Source organism: Somniosus microcephalus, chromosome 2, assembly GCF_052327205.1.
Source record: "Somniosus microcephalus isolate GS21.2 chromosome 2, FLI_Smic_1.0, whole genome shotgun sequence".
Lineage (NCBI taxonomy): Eukaryota > Metazoa > Chordata > Chondrichthyes > Squaliformes > Somniosidae > Somniosus > Somniosus microcephalus.
This window is the reverse complement of record NC_140988.1, coordinates 8,654,836-8,671,748: the sequence shown is the minus strand read 5'-3', so window position 1 is coordinate 8,671,748 and position 16,913 is coordinate 8,654,836. Positions and strand designations below refer to the sequence as shown.

General features: G+C 50.5%; 1 protein-coding gene across 3 annotated transcripts in view; it reads right to left on the bottom strand.

Annotated features, from left to right (window-relative positions):
• stpg2 (sperm-tail PG-rich repeat containing 2) overlaps positions 1-16,913 on the bottom strand; it is a 587,893-nt gene that overhangs the window by 21,475 nt on the left and 549,505 nt on the right. For all 3 annotated transcript variants that reach the window (XR_015080793.1, XM_086006436.1, XM_086006423.1), the window contains exon 13: positions 5,370-5,526. Coding sequence is in view for 2 of the 3 variants with exons in the window: in XM_086006436.1 (XP_085862562.1) it covers positions 5,407-5,526 (120 nt within the window). In the remaining variant the exon portion in view is untranslated. The remainder of the gene's footprint in view (positions 1-5,369; positions 5,527-16,913) is intronic.

Sequence of the window (16,913 nt, the reverse complement as noted above, 5' to 3'; positions counted from 1 at the left end):
AAACGGGGGGGAAGGAAAGCGAGACGCTCCGAAGCTGCGGGTCGCCGCCATTACCCCGTAGAATGCTAGGAGCAGCGTGGCAGTAAGGGGAAGAAGCAAAAGCGCAGGAGGCGCCATTATATCCCGTTGAGGAAGAAGCAAAAGCGCGGGAGGCGCCATTTTATTCCATTGGGGAAGAAGCAAAAGCGCGGGAGGCGCCATTTTAAATCACCCAAGATGCCGAAAAGTGGCAGTATCACTGCTTTTGACAACGAGGTAGAAGACTGGACCACGTATGTGGAAAGAATTGAAGTGTACTGCAAGGCAAATGAGGTGGCTGATGGAAAGAGGGCGTCGGTATTATTAAATCTGATGGGTGCGAGTACGTACGGCCTATTGCGGAATTTAATTACCCCAGCTAAACCAATGGAGAAAAGTTTTGAGGAGATTGTTCATATCTTACAGGAACATCTAAGCCCTACACCATTGCTGATAGCAGAAAGATTCAAGTTCCATAAAAGAAACCAGCACAAAGATGAGAGCAATGCTGACTATCTTACGGAACTACGCAAGTTATCGAAGCACTGCCAGTTCGGAGCAGGACTGGCAGACACCTTACGGGATAAGTTTGTCTGCGGGCTCCAGAGTGAAGGAACCCAGAAACGACTACTTTCAAAAAAGGACCTGACGCTAGAACAGGCTTTCAGCGTGGCAGTATCCTACGAAGCAGCAGCACGGGGAGCTGCGGAAATACAACAGAAACCACAAGAATACAGCGCTAACGAAATGGCGTATGGAGCCGAAAAGTGCTATCGCTGTGGCAGAACAACCCATGAGCAGAAGGACTGCTGGTTTAAAGACAAAATATGCAGGCAATGCGGGAAAATGGGACATATAGCAAGAGTCTGCAGGTCGGCAAAGAAGACCAACACGACAAGAACTACTAAGGAACAGTACAGGAAAGTAAAGAAATTGACAGACAGTAGTTCGGAAGATCAGGAGAGTGATAAGGACTCCGGGAGCAGGAGACTAAGTTGTCTAAAGTTACACAACGTGATCGCAAAAGAAGATCACCGAACCATTTGGGTCACCCTCATGATAGCAGGGTCCCCAGTGAAGATGGAATTGGACACAGGATCAGCCCTAACTGTCATGAATCGACGAGACTAATGAGCGGCTATTCTCACACATACCCTTAAAGGACACATCCATTGTATTGAAGACATACACGGGGCAAAAGGTCTACCCCAGAGGAAAAATAAGGGTGCCAGTTGAATATAACGGAAAGGAAACACAGAAACTATACATGTATATACTACGAGATGGAGGACCACCATTATTGGGACGTGAATGGATCCGAAGAATACAATTGGATTGGCATTCCATTCAGGCGCTAACTGTGACTGACAAAAAAGATGATGACGTCGCACCTGGACGTCTGTCACAAATTCTATCTGATGCAGAAGAGGTGTTCCAACAAGGACTTGGGACTCTAAAAGGAGTAAAGGCAACCATAAAGATTGAGGATAATGCAACCCCTAAATTTTTCAAGGCCAGACCGCTGCCATACGCGATACGCCCAGCTGTGGAAGCTGAACTGGAGAGTCTGGAGCGTTCGGGGGTGCTGTCTAAGGTGGACTGGAGCAAGTGGGCCGCACCCATCGTTCCTGTAATGAAGAAAGCATTGAGCAGCACGCCTGGGGAGCCAAGGAAGGTTCGCATCTGTGGGGACTTCAAGGTGACTGTGAACCCAGTCCTGCACACAGTACAGTATCCGCTTCCGCGGATAGAAGATATTTTCGCCTCACTATCTGGAGGGAAACGTTTTACAAAGATTGAACTGGCTCAAGCATATCTACAAATGGAGTTGGAAGAAGCATCTAGGAAATACCTCACGATAAACACTCACAAAGGCCTTTACCAGTACAATCGACTGGTATTTGGGGTAGCATCGGCCCCGGCTATGTGGCAGAGGGCAATGGAACAAGTCCTGCAAGGGATCCCGGGGACCCAGTGTTATTTGGACGGCATCCTGGTTACGGGCGAAAATGACAATGAACACCTTGCCAACCTGGAACAGGTGCTCACGAGATTGCAGGAATATGGGCTACGAGCCAACCGTCCCAAATGCGAGTTCTTCAGGAGACAAATCTCATATTGTGGCCACATGATTGATGAGGAAGGGTTGCGTAAGTCACCGGACAAGATTGAGGCTGTAGTCAAGGCTCCAGCACCAGAAAATGTGTCGCAACTGAGGTCGTTCCTCGGGTTGGTGAACTACTACCATAAGTTCTTGCCGAATTTATCTACAATTCTGCACCCACTGAACGCCCTCCTTCAAACTGGTGTAACATGGAAATGGAGTGATGAGTGTAAGCGTGCCTTTCAGGAATGTAAATGCCAAACCACTTCAAAAGAAGTATTGGCCCACTACAACCCAACACTACCGATTCGGTTGGCATGTGATGCGTCACCTTATGGCATTGGAGCGGTGCTGTCACACAAATTCCGTGACGGTTCAGAGAGGCCAATAGCCTTTGCATCGCGCTCGCTAACCTCAGCCGAGCGTAACTACGCCCAGATTGACAGGGAGGCCTTCAGCCTGGTGTGGGGGGTGAAGAGGTTCAATCACTATCTGCACGGGCAGAAATTCACCCTACTGACTGATCATCAACCCCTGGTCTCAATTTTTAACCCAAAGAAGGGCATTCCGGTGATGACGGCGCAACGGCTGCAAAGATGGTCACTTTTTCTAGGGGCACATCAGTGTGACATAGAGTACAAAGGTACGAAACAACATGGAAACGCTGATGGGCTGTCGCGCCTACCGTTGCCTACGGCGGAAGAAGCTCCTGCAGTGGACCCGGTGGAGATATTCCATGCGACCATAGTCGAATGTTTGCCTGTTACAAACGCAAATATTGAGAAGGAAACCCGAAATGACCCGACACACTCTCGGGTCTATGATTTGACGGTGAAAGGATGGCCAGCATATGGCGACTCACTGTTGCCAGCATTCTCGCCAAGGAGGGAACAGCTGTCAGTGTGCCGGGGAACCTTGATGTGTGGATCCCGAGTGGTAATTCCACCCAAGTTGAGAGATAGATTACTCAATGAGCTTCATGAGGGTCATCTGGGAGGGGTAAAAATGAAGAGCCTAGCCAGGGCGTTTGTGTGGTGGCCGGGAATCGATAAAGAAATCGAGGATATGACCAAGAGATGCACAGGATGCCAGAAGGTCCAAAACGCTCCACCACAGGCCCCGCTACATCCATGGGAGTGGCCCTCATCTCCATGGCAACGGGTCCACATTGATTTCGCTGGTCCATTTATGGACTCAATGTTTCTAATCGCTGTGGATGCCCATTCGAAATGGCCAGAGGTCATTAAAATGTCCTCCACCACCACGGAGAAAACTATTGCAGTCCTAAGGACCATCTTCGCCAGGAATGGGTTGCCAGAACAGATCTGTTCCGACAATGGCCCACAGTTTGTGTCTGAGGATTTCCGGAGGTTCCTGAAGAATAATGGGGTGAAACATTACACATCTGCCCCATATCATCCAGCCACAAATGGATTGGCTGAGAGGTTTGTTCAGACCTTTAAAAAGGCCATAAAGGCAATGTATAATGATGACATACCACTGCAACACAAGGTGGATAACTTCCTGTTTGCTTACCAGAATGCGACACATGCAGTAACCAACCAAACTCCAGCCGTACTGTTTTTCAACCGGAGACTAAGATGTCGCTTGAATTTGCTCAAACCAAACATAAGACGAGATATTGAGGATAAGCAGTTCCAGCACATAAATGAGAAGCCAACCAGGAGCTTCAAGATAGGGCAACCAGTCTTGGCCCGCGATTACCGAACAGAAAAATGGCAGCCAGGCACGATATGCACACAGCAGGGACCACTAATGTACACAGTGGATGTTGGAGAGGGCATCGTGAGACGCCATGCTGACCAGATTCTAGAGTCACAGGAACAAGCCAAACCTGTACCACAAGCATGTGCACCTGGTAATGAGCCCGAAGTACAGATTGCGTCTACCTCAGAAGCAGGGGTATTGGAAGCTGACGAACCAACCAATGACAATGAGCCAGAATTGACTCCACCGCCAGAACAGGATACTCGAGAAAGGCGCTATCCAGTCCGGATCAGGAAGCCTCCTCAAAGACTGAACTTATAAATGACTATTTCAGTTGATGTATATATTACTGAGAAAATTGTAATTGTAATTAGTTATTATTTAGTTGTTAAATGAATGTTATGTACTGTTTATCTAAAAGGGGAGGAATTGTTGTGTATGTACCTTTAAGGGAATAACTGGTCTTAGACTGCAGTACCGGCAGTGACCACCCCTGTATAAAAGGCCCTAGCAGGCTTCTGTAGTTTCAGTGTCAAGCTGCCTCTTGTTCAGTAAAGTACCTGTTAAACTGTTCTCCCGAAGTCCTCCATGTATTATTGAGGCGTGGACTTTACAGCAGCCTGTTCGAGAGCTCCACTATTCTCTGGGAAAAGAACCACCTCCTGACCTCTAACCTAGATCTGGCCTTATACAACTTAAAATTGTGACCCTGGTCATCCCTAACCTATTTAATTGGAACAATCAGCTGGAAATTGTCTGAAAAATGTACTTTATTATCACAACCCATGAAAACTAAAGTAATCCAACAGAAGCTCGAGGAACAGCACCTCCTTTTTCTATAGGGCACTTTACAACCTTCCGGACTCAACATCGAGTTCAACAATCTCAGATGATAACCACCGCTCCCATTTTCTCGAACAGCAGATGCTGATAATGGTTCTGCTGTTACCATTTTCACCTCCTCGAGACCCATCTTCTGTTTCTTTTATTGTTCCATTACCACGGCCTTTTGCCTTGCGCCATCATCCCTTTTCTCCTGCCTTCCACCCCATCATAGACCTTCCCTTTTGTTCTTTCGTCCCCTCACCCCACACACCTCTCCCTGCTTCTGCACTTGCTTAAAACTGGTTACACCTCTAACTTTTTCCAATTCTGATGAAAGGTCATCGACCTGAACCGTTAACTCAGTTTTTTTCTCTCTCTGCAGATGCTGCCTGACCTGCTGAGTATTTCCGGCATTTTCTGTTTCCATTTCAGATCTCCAGCGTCCGCAGTATTTTGCTTTTCTCCAACTATCTCCCAGTTTCAGCTTCGAATAAAAGTTTCTCTTTCTCACACACAGAGAAGCACCAGGTACGTCTGTCTCCTTACCCCCAATTCTAATTGTAAATGCGGCAGGATTAGCTTCCTTTAATCAGAGTTAGTAGCCGGCAATCACTGCGGGAATGTCAGAAAGCACAGCTGTCAGAACCGGAGAGATTTATACGGCTTGACCTGGCCCTCGAGAGTTTGTACTTACTGCTTGATGTGTTTGGAGAGTCAGATCAGGATCAGGATCAGTCTTGGAATAACGGGGGGTCAAGATGCCTCGGATTCGGCGGGGGACTCAGGAATGGGTTAAGTAAGGTAGCATTGAACGTCCCCTTTAGAACACTGTCCGTGATTGATGGACTCAACTGTGGGAAAACAAGAAAACAATATGAAAAACAATCGGTGCGCAGGGTAGCAGAAGGGTAGACCGACCGGTCAGGCCCGAATGGCCTGTTTCTGTGCTGTAAATTCTATGTAACCCAATCAACATTGCACTACTCTTCGGGTCAGTGATCGAATAGAATCACAGAACGATACAGTACTGAGGCAGACCATTCGGCCCATCATGCCTATGCCGACTCTCTGAAAGAGCTCTCCGATTAGTCCCACTCTCTCCCTGCTCTTTCTCCATTGCCCTGCAATTTTTTTTCTTTTATTCAAATCCCTTTTGAAAGTTCCTACTGAATCTGCTTTGCAGGCAGCGCATTCCAGATCAGAACCAATGTTATTGTTCTTTGGCGCCGCGCAGACCATTCAAAATGCCACGTATGCGGGGTTTTTGCATCGAAAGGCCGGCAAGCCGGCAAGCATGGGATCCCTGGATCTTACAGGGAACATTGATCATAACAACTCGCTGCGTAAAAAAAAAAAAAATCCTCATCTTCCCCCTCCCCCCCACCAGCTTTTTTTTTGTCAATGATCTTAAGTCTGTGCCCTCTGGTTACCGGCCCTCCTGCCGGTGGAAACCGTTTCTCCTGATGGACTCAAGCAAAACCCCTTCAGCTGGGTGAATTCTTCCATCAGCTCATCACCAAATGTTTGTGATGAACTGGAATTGGAACTAAAGTTATGTAAATGAAACAAGAGTTATTGGCAGGTGCAAGAATAACAACAACAACAACTACTTGCATTTATACAGCGCCTTAAATGCAGTAAAATGTCCCAAGGCGCTTCACAGGAGCGTTATCAAACAGAACTTGACACCGAGCCACTCAAGGAGATATTAGGGCGGAGGTAGGTTTTAAGGAGCGTCTTAAAGGAGGAAAGAGAGGTAGCGAGGTGGCAAGGCTTAGGGAGGGAATTCCAGAGCTTAGGGCCCAGGCAGCTGAAGGCACGGCCGCCAATGGTGGAGCGATTATAATCAGGGATGCTCAAGAGGGTTGAATTAGAGGAGCGCAGAGATCTCGGAGGGTTGTGGGGCTGGAGGGGATTATAGAGATAGGGAGGGGAGAGGCCATGGAGGGATTTGAAAACAAGGATGGGAATTTTAAAATCGAGGCGTGGCTTAACCGGGAGCCAATATAGGTCAGCGAGCACAGGGGGCGATGGGTGAACGGGACTTGGTGCGAGTTAGGGCACGGGGGCAGCAGAGTTTTGGATGACCTCAAGTTTATTCTTCTTCTTCTTAGGCAGTCCCTTGGAACCGAGGATGACTTGCTTCCACATTAAAAATGAGTTCTCAGGTGATTGATGAGTCCAAGATGTAACACCTGCCCCTATACCTCCCCCCTTCCCACTGTCCAGGGCCCCAAACACCCCTTCCAGGTGAAACTGCGATTTACTTGTACTTCTCGCAATCTAGTATAGTGTATTCGCTGCTCACGATGCGGTCTCCTCTACATTGGGGCGACCAAACGCAGATTGGATGACCGCTTTGCGGAACACCTCCGTTCAGTCCGTAAGGGTGACCCCGAGCTTCCGGTCGCCTGTCATTTTAATTCATCACTCCATTCCCACTCGGACCTCACCGTCCTTGGCCTCTTGTATTGTTCCATGGAAGCTCAACATAAACTCGAGGAACAGCACCTCATCTTCCGATTAGGCACTTTGCAGCCTTCCGGACTCAATATCGAGTTCAACAATTTCAGATCATAACCTCGGCCCCTATTACACATTTTTTCTTGTAATTTTTCCACTCCTTTCCCTGCCCCCCCCTTTTCTTTTGTTTCTCTCGCACACCTGGCAGCTATCTCTTGCCCTGCCAGTACACTTTACACCTAATCTCAGCCTATTACCATCTCGTCTAGCTCTTTTGTTTCTTTCACTTCTTTTGTCCGATCGCAGCCCTGCCTTCGATCTAATTTCTTCTCTTTCCAGTTTTGAAGAAGGGTTCGACCCGAAACGTCAACTCAAATTTCTCTCCACGGATGTTGCCTGACCTGCTGAGTTTTTCCAGCATTTTCTGTTGTTATGCGGGACCTACAGTCTCTGTCACAGGTGGGGCAGACGGTGGTTGAAGGGGGCGGGTGGGTGGGGTGCTTGGGTTGACGCGCGCTCCTTGCACTGCTATTTACGCTGCAAGTTTACGGAGTTTAAATCAGTTAGGTGGACTGAGGACACAAGCATTCTGGAAGCAGACAGCTGAGTAACTCCCTTGTACTTGTCACTGCCGCTCTGTTTATCGAGACATTTTCATTCCTGATTTATCGCCATTAGCTAACTCTGATTAGGACCTTTTTTTTAAAGTTTAACGTGCAAACTACTAATGTGTTTGTTCAATAGGACTGTCAACTGTGAGCAAATGGTACTGTGAGGTGAAGTAAAATCAGTTCATTCTAAGATAAACACCCAGAATGGCACAGTCACTAGCCATTGTATTCCCTACGCAGTGCTACCAAACCTGTTGAGTGGATTAACAAGATCGTTCCTTCGGGGCACAGGTTTCAAGGCATTGCTAATCCTTTTTTATTTAACTGAACTTGTCCATTAGCTACAATTAGCTATTTTAACTGTGGACATTGGCAGCTGTGTCCTTGTAACCCTTCAACTGAATTAAGCTACAAAACGCCGTGCGCATCATCACAAAGTGGGATATCTCGTTGCAACAGCACAGCATCATTCCACTAAAATCAATGGGGCAGGTTGATGGTATTCATTCCAAACTGGTTCTTTGCGTGTTCAGCAGGATGGGTGTGGTCGGATTGCCGTTCCTTCTCAGCGAGATGTCAGTGAGATCTGCATGCCATGCAGACAGAGGGGCGGCAAAACGAGTTATCAGGTGCTGGGATACATTCGGAATCCATTCACTGCCTAACAAATTTAGATCAACCAAGGTGAGTATTTTTCAGAGACACTACATAAGGAAGCAAACCGTGCCAATTTTCGAACGTGTCTGCTACATTCTCGGTCTCTTAGAGAAATGAAACACGAGTCAAGTGGCCATTGTTCCATTATTAGCATAAATCCATTAATTTCCAAATCCTTCAGGGCCACTAATTAAACAGTCTTTAGATACGCACTGTTCTAAAATCACCAGAATGCCAGTACCATAAGGAACCTTAACCTCAGAAATAATATGACACTGGAAAATGCAAGAGGATGGTCCATGCACAACACAAGCTGTGTAAAAGGGGATATATGAGCAGACATGAATGTTTCGATTGGCTGCTTTGCCCCTCCTGATGTGTATCATAAGAACATAAGAAATAGGAGCAGGAGTCGGCCATTCGGCCCCTCGAGCCTGCTCCACCATTCAATAAGATCATGGCTGATCTTCTACCTCATCTCCACTTTCCTGCACTATCCCCATATCCCTTGATTCCCTTAGTATCTATCGATCTCTGTCTTGAATATACTCAACGACTGAGCCTCCACAGCCCTCTGGGGCAGAGAATTCCAAAGATTCACAACACTCTGAGTGAAGAAATTTCTCCTCATCTCAGTCCTAAATGGCCAACCCCTTATCCTGAGACTGTGACCCTGGTTCTAGGCTCCTCAGCTAAGGGAAACATCCTCCCTGTCAAGCCCCTCCCAGCATCTACCCTGGCTGTCACCAGCAGAGTCTATCCTGGTCTCAAGCACCAACGATTACCAGCTTTTCCACTGTGTTGACCGTACAATACAGTCATCTTACTGTGTACACAATGGGATTGTTAGGAACATGGGAACAGGAGGAGGCCATTCAGCCCCTCGAGCCTGTTCCGTCATTCAATGAGATCATGGTTGACCTGCGACCTAACTCCATATGCCCGCCTTTGGTCCATATTCCTTAATACCTTAGTTATCAAAAAGCTATCAATCTCCAATTTAAAATTAATAATTGATCTAGTGTGGCGACACGCCACCACTGGACATAATCCGCTCACGGCGGCACAGACAGTCTAAGCAGAAGCCCCCAGCCGGGGGCCCTTTCCTCCAGCAACTTGTTTCCCGCAGGGACAGGCTGCCGGGAGCACTTCCTGTCTGGGAAGTATTTAAGTGGATGCGCGGGCTTTTCTAGTTCCTGTTTGTCATGTGGTTGGAATAAAGCAGTTGTGTTTTCAATAGCTCTGGTCTCGACTCCCACGTTTGCCGCGGTATCTCAACACTGGTGACCCCGACGCTCAGGACGAATCCTAAGCTAGCATGGCGGATACAAACGCAGTCACGGTTAAATTACCAGACTTTTGGGAGAACCTCGCCGAAGCCTGGTTCGTTCAAGCTGAGTCCAGATTCCGGCTGAAAGGCATTACAGTCGACGCCACGAAGTACGACTACCTCGTCGCCTCGCTCACCTACGCTACAGTCCCCAAGGTTTGGGCAGCGCTGCAGAATCCACCAACGGAGGGCAAGTACGAACATCTGAAGGCTGCGCTACTTAAAAAATTTCAAACGTCCTCTTACCAGCGCCACTGCCAACTCCTGGACCTGCCCGGCCTTGGTGATGCTTCACCATCAGACCTGCTTTCCCACATGCTGTCCCTCTCAGACGACAAAAGTCCCGGCGCCCTTTTTCGCACGCTTTTCATTCGGCAGCTCCCCGCCAGCATCCGCCCACTCATTGTGGAGTCTGACTCCACGGACCTGAATGATATAGCCGAAAAGGCCGACCGGCTGCTCTCTGCACAGGCCGCTCGCGACGTCGCGCCTGACCTCACGGCAACGACCACGCGGTCTTCCCGGGCCGCTAGGCCCGACCGCCCTACCACTCCGGGTCACTGCTACTACCACACCCGTTTTGGCGCTAGGGCTCAACGCTGCACGCCACCGTGTTCCTTCAAACCCCCCCCCGCACCGGCCCCCGCGATGGCCGCAGGGCAGAAGGAGCCCTTACTGTACGTCACTGACGACAGAACCAACCGCCGATTTCTGTGCGACACAGGGGCCCAGCACAGCATCACCCCCGCCCTCGAGATCCAACGCGGCACACGGGGTATCACACTGGCTGCAGCCAACGGCTCTGAAATCCGCACATATGGCACCCGCATGGTCACGCTCGACCTCGCGGGCCGCCGCTACCGCTGAGAGTTCCTCACAGCCAAGGTCCTCTGCCCACTCATTGGCGCCGACTTCCTACGCGCCCACGGCCTCCTTGTCGACATTCCGAGGCACCGCCTCGTCGACATCAACACTATGGCCCCCATCCCCGGCGCCTTTACCCCGGCCCGTTCGGCCGGCCTGACGACCTACTGCCTCGCCAGAGCCACGGACGACTACTCGGCACTCCTAGCTGAGTTTCCCGCCCTCACTAACCCGACCTTTTCGGCCAAAGCCGCCAAGCACGGTGTGGAACACTATATCCCCACCACCGGCCCCCGTTTCTGCCCACGCCCGCAGACTCAACCCGGCCAAGCTGGAAATCGCGCGGGCCGAGTTCACCAACATGGAACAACTCGGCATCATCCGCCGCTCCAGCAGCCCTTGGGCCTCGCCCCTCCACATCGCCCCCAAGCCCGGCGGAGGCTGGCGCCCTTGCGGGGACTACCGCCGCCTCAACGACGCCACCACCCCCGATCGATACCCGGTGCCACACATCCAGGACTTCTCGGCCCGACTGGCCGGACGAACCGTCTTTTCCAAAGTCGACCTGGTGCGCGGTTACCACCAAGTCCCCGTACACCCCGCGGACATCCCCAAAATGGCCGTCATCACCCCATTCGGCCTGTTCGAGTTCCTGAGGATGCCCTTCGGCTTCAAGAATGCAGCACAGGCTTTCCAGCGCCTTATGGACTCAGTCCTCCGGGACCTGAACTTCCTATTCGTCTATCTAGACGACATTCTCGTGGCCAGCTCCTCCAAACAGGAACACCTCGAACACCTTCGCATCCTGTTCGGGCGCCTAGCCCAACACGGGCTCATCCTCAGCCCGGCGAAGTGCCAATTCGGCCTAACCGAGATCGATTTTCTCGGTCACCACATCACCCCTGCTGGGGCCGTCCCCCTGCCCAACAAGGTGCAGGCCGTCCAGCAATTCCCCCGCCCCACAACCATCAAGGGCCTCCAGGAGTTCCTCGGGATGGTGAACTTCTACAACAGGTTCATCCCCAGAGCCGCAGCCCTCATGAAGCCCCTATACGACTCCCTCCGAGGAAAATCCGGCAAGATGGACGTAGCCTGGACCACTGACACGGCAGCCGCCTTCGACGCCACCAAAAACGCGCTCGCCGACGCCACTCTGCTCGCGCACCCGAGGGCCGATGCCCGGGTCGCGCTCACCACCGACGCCTCCGACCACGCGGTCGGGGCCGTGTTCGAGCAGTGGGTCAATGGCGCGTGGCAGCCACTTGCCTTCTACAGCCGCCAACTGCGCCCCCCGGAGGTCAAATACTCCACTTTCGACCGCGAGCTTCTCGCACTCCACCTGTCGGTCCGCCATTTCAGGTTCCTCCTGGAAGGCCGCCCCTTCACCGCGTATGTGGACCACAAGCCACTCACATACGCGATGGCCAAGCACACCGAACCCTGGTCCGCTAGGCAGCAACGCCAGCTCGCGGCCGTCTCCGAGTTTACTACGGACATTCAGCACGTCTCCGGTAGAGACAACGTGGTCGCCGACTGCCTTTCCCGTCCCGCCGTCTGTGCGAATCACCTCGCGGTCGACTATGCACAACTAGCAGCGGCCCAGCTCACGGACCCAGACCTCCTCTCGGCGGCTACCAGCCTGCCAGGGCTACGCCTAGCCAAGGTCGTGCACGGGCCCGAAGCCACGGCAGTCACGTGCGACGTCTCACTCGGCCAACCCAGGCCGGTCGTCCCTGAGACCTGGTGCCGCCGCGTCTTCGACGCGCTCCACGGGCTCTCTCACACGGGTTCCCGCGCATCCGTCAAACTCCTCTCCATGCGTTTCGTCTGGCGCGGCCTCAGCAGAGATGTTCGGACTTGGGCCACCTCCTGCCTCGCCTGCCAATGGGCTAAGGTACAGCTGCACACCAAAGCACCCCTGGGAGACTTCGAGGTACCCAGCCGCCGCTTCGACCACGTACACGTCGACATCGTCGGTCCCCTGCCGCCATCGCAAGGCCAAACGTATCTCCTCACGATGGTCGACCGCTACACACGCTGGCCTGAGGCAGTGCCGCTGACCTCCACCACCACAGCCGACATCGCCAGGGCGTTCGTTAACACCTGGGTTGCGAGGTTCGGCGTACCGGCCGACATAACCTCCGACAGAGGCGCCCAGTTCACCTCCGAACTCTGGACGGCCACAGCACGCAACCTCGGGGTGACGCTCCACCGCACCACGGCGTACCACCCGCAGGCCAACGGACTTTGTGAACACTTCCACAGGTCACTCAAGGCCTCACTCCGCGCCGGCCTGCAGGACAGTACCTGGACTGACCGCCTGCCGTGGGTGCTACTCGGCCTACGCACCGCGGTCAAGGAAGACCTCCAGTCCTCGGCAGCGGAGTTAGTCTACGGGCAACCGCTGCGCGTCCCAGGCGAATTCCTTCCGGAGCCTACCAAGCCTTGGTCGGCCGAACAGCAGCGGCTCGACTCTTTCTCTTCCGCTCAGCAGTTCGCCCCACTTCCGGTCAACCGACACGGCGAACTCGCACCTCACGTCCCGCCAAATTTACAGCAGGCGCGCTTCGTCTTCGTGTGACACGACGCGCACCGCGGGCCCCTGCGACCCCCGTACGACGATCCGTACGAGGTACTACAAACCGGGGACAAGGTCTTCAAGCTGCGACTCGGCGACAGGGTCGAGACAGTCTCCATCGACCGGCTCAAACCAGCACACACAGAACCAGGGGAACTGGTCCCCGTGGCCCAGCCTCCAACTAGAGGCCGTCCCCCCGGCAAGCCAGCACAGCCAGCGGCGAACCGCCCGACCCAACCAACCAGACCGGCGACCACTCAGAGCCGCTGCGGCAGAACCATTAGACCACCGTCACGACTCGTCCACTCCTCCTAAGCGGATTCTGGGGGGAGCTCTGTGGCGACACGCCACCACTGGACATAATCCGCTCACGGCGGCACAGACAGTCTAAGCAGAAGCCCCCAGCCGGGGGCCCTTTCCTCCAGCAACTTGTTTCCCGCAGGGACAGGCTGCCGGGAGCACTTCCTGTCTGGGAAGTATTTAAGTGGGTGCGCGGGCTTTTCTAGTTCCTGTTTGTCATGTGGTTGGAATAAAGCAGTTGTGTTTTCAATAGCTCTGGTCTCGACTCCCACGTTTGCCGCGGTATCTCAACACTAGCATCAATTTCCACTTGTGGAAGAGCGTTCCAAACTTCTACCACCCTTTATCTATTGAAGTGTTTCCTAATTTCACTCCTGAAAGGTCTGGTTCTAATTTTTAGACTATGCCCCCTAGTCCTAGACTCCCCAAACAGCGGAAATAGTTTCTCTCTACCCTTTCAGTTCCCCTTAATATCTTGAAAATATCGATCAGATCACCCCTTAACCTTCTAATACAACCCTAATTTATGTAATCTCGCCTCGTAAGTTAACCCTTGAAGTCCGGGTATCATTCTGGTAAACCTACGCTGCACTCCCTCCAAGGCCAATATATCCTTCCTAAGGTGTGGTGCCCAGAACTGCTCACAGTGCTCCAGGTGTGGTCTAACCAGGGCTTTGTGCAGCTGTAGCACAACTTCTACCCCCTTGTATTCTAGTCCTCTAGATAAAAAGGCCAGCATCCCATTATGTTCATGACCCAGGTACATAGATCATTAAAATGTCATGAAAATTGTTCTAGTTAGAGCAGAGAAAGTTAAGCGGGGACCTGATAGAGGTATTCAAAATTATATGGGGTTTTCATAGAGCAAGTAGGGAGAAACACTGACAAGTGTGTTGGTAACCAAAGGTTATAGATTTAAAATAATTGGCAAATAAACTAGAAGGTGAAATGAGGAGAATTTTTTTCACACAGAGGGTTTTTATGATCAGGAACGCATCGCCTAAAAGGGCGGTGGATTCAGATTCCATAGGAACTTTCAAAAGGCAACTGGACGTGTATTTTAAGGGAACTGATTTGCAGGGCTCTGGGGAAAGAGCAGGGGGGAGTGGGATTAATTGGAGAGCTCTTTCAAAGAGCCGGCACAGGCACGATGGGCCGAATGGCCTCCTTCTGCGCTGTATCATTCTATGATTCTACACATGCTGTACATATGGGATTTGACACTAAGGTACATGCTAACCATAGAATCATAGAATGGTTACTGCACAGAAGGAGGTCATTCAGCCCGCCGAGCTTGTGCCGGCTCCCTGCAAGAGCACTTCAGCTAGTCCCGCTCCCCCTGCCCTTTCCCCATAGCCCTGCAATTTTTTTTCTTTCAGGTACTTATCCAACTCCCTTTTGAAAGCCACGATTGAATCTGCCTCCACCACCCTCTCAGGCAGTGAATTCCAGATACAGGCACATACATCGCAAAACTGTACAACATTGAAATGTATAAAATTCTTAATGGGCTTGACAGGGTGGATGCTGGGAGGATGTTTCCCCTGGCTGGAGATTCTAGAACCAGGGGTCACAGTCTCAGGATAAGGGGTCAGCCATTTAGGACTGAGATGAGGAGAAATGTCTTCACTCAGAGGGTGGTGAATCTTTGGAATTCTCTGCCCCAGAGGGCTGTGGAGGCTCAGTCGTTGAGTATATTCAAGGCTGAGATCGATAGATTTTTGGGCACTAAAGGAATCAAGGGATAGGGCGGGAAGGTGGAGTTGAGGTCGACGATCAGCCATGATCCTATTGAATGGCGGAATGGGCTCGAGGGGCCGAATGGCCTCCTCCTGCTCCTAATTCTTATGTTCTTATGAAAACAAATATGAGTGGTTACATTTTTACCAAAGGCAATTGCATCATTTTGTAAATCGCAAATGACAGCTTTAGGCTCAATTATTCATAACTGATTCATGCACTTACAGGAAACAGGAGGAGATTAAAGGTTAAAAAGAAAAGGTGGAAGTACTCTCAGAAAATCCCTTGAAGTGAAAAAAAAATAGCATCTTATGATCAATTAGAGCCGAACTGGAGAAGATTTCCAAGTGGGTTTGGCCTCGATGTGCATTCGCCGACCCTGTGACAATGGAAATATGACCCGCACCACACAGAAAATTAAGTCTTTCTTGGCCGACATCTGCACATTATTAGTATGCCGTTAATCATGCAACAGAATGCAGATTATCCATCCTACTGCAAAGTTAATTTTGTTTTCTCGGGAATGTTTTTTTTTGCAAACAAAAAAGTGAACAACTCCATCATCCTCGGTCCTCAGAGAATTTTATCGGGCCCACGTTCTACACACACTTAATTTTGTATAAATGCTTCAGTGCTTCTTCAAAAATCATTTTGTTCACCTGACTGTACATCCACTGATTTCATGTTGCACATTTCCCTGTCAGGCAGATAAAATTTAAATAGAATATTTTATCATAATGGAATGTGAGTGGGCGAAGCTGGCTACATAGAAGGCAGAGTGAAGAAGATTCTTCGAAGCAATCACAAATATTTTAAAGAGAGAAGTTTTACCATCAGAACTCTTTAAGAAACAAACAGCAGCAGCAGCAATAGATTTACAAGGATGATACCAGAAATGCGAGGGTATACATATCAGGAAAGGATGAACAGGCTGGGTCTCTTTTCTCTTGAAAAAAAGCTGAGGGGCGACCTAATAGAGGTCTTTAAAATGATGAAAGGTTTTGATAGAGTGGATACAGAGAGAGTGTTTCCACTTGTGGGGAAGAGCATAACTAGAGGCCATCAATATAAGATAGTCACCAAGAAATCCAATAGGGGATTCAGGAGAAACTTCTTTCCCCAGAGAGTGGTGAGAATGTGGAACTCGCTACCACAGGGAGTGGTTGAGGCGAATAGTATCGATGCATTTAAGGGGAGGCTGGATAAACACATGAGGGAGAAGGCAATAGAGGGTTACGCTGATAGATTTAGATGAGGAAAGACGGGAGGAGGCTCGAGTGGAGCATAAACACCGGCATGGACTGGTTGGGCCGAATGGCCTGTTTCTGTGCCGTATATCCTATGCAATTAGTTCTCACCAAGTTTGATATCCCAGCAGTCCCCTCTCTCGGAACAAATATGCTTGGCGGAGGAACCAATCCACATAAAACGGGCCCAATGAGGCCCAATTTCTACTCCGCTCAGTTAAGCTTCCTCTAATCACTCAGATTTATGAATGATCTGTTTTTACACTTCTTCATTTCACCAGGCATATTACGTCATTGATGTCACTGGAAGCAAGGTACCTGATAAGGTGCAAGCTCACTGCTGGCGCTATTCCATCAAATGGCCCATTCGAGACTTGGAAATGAGACCGAGTACAATTAATATTTAGCTGACAGCTGGCCTGATGCATTCCCAGCCACCTTCTCATCA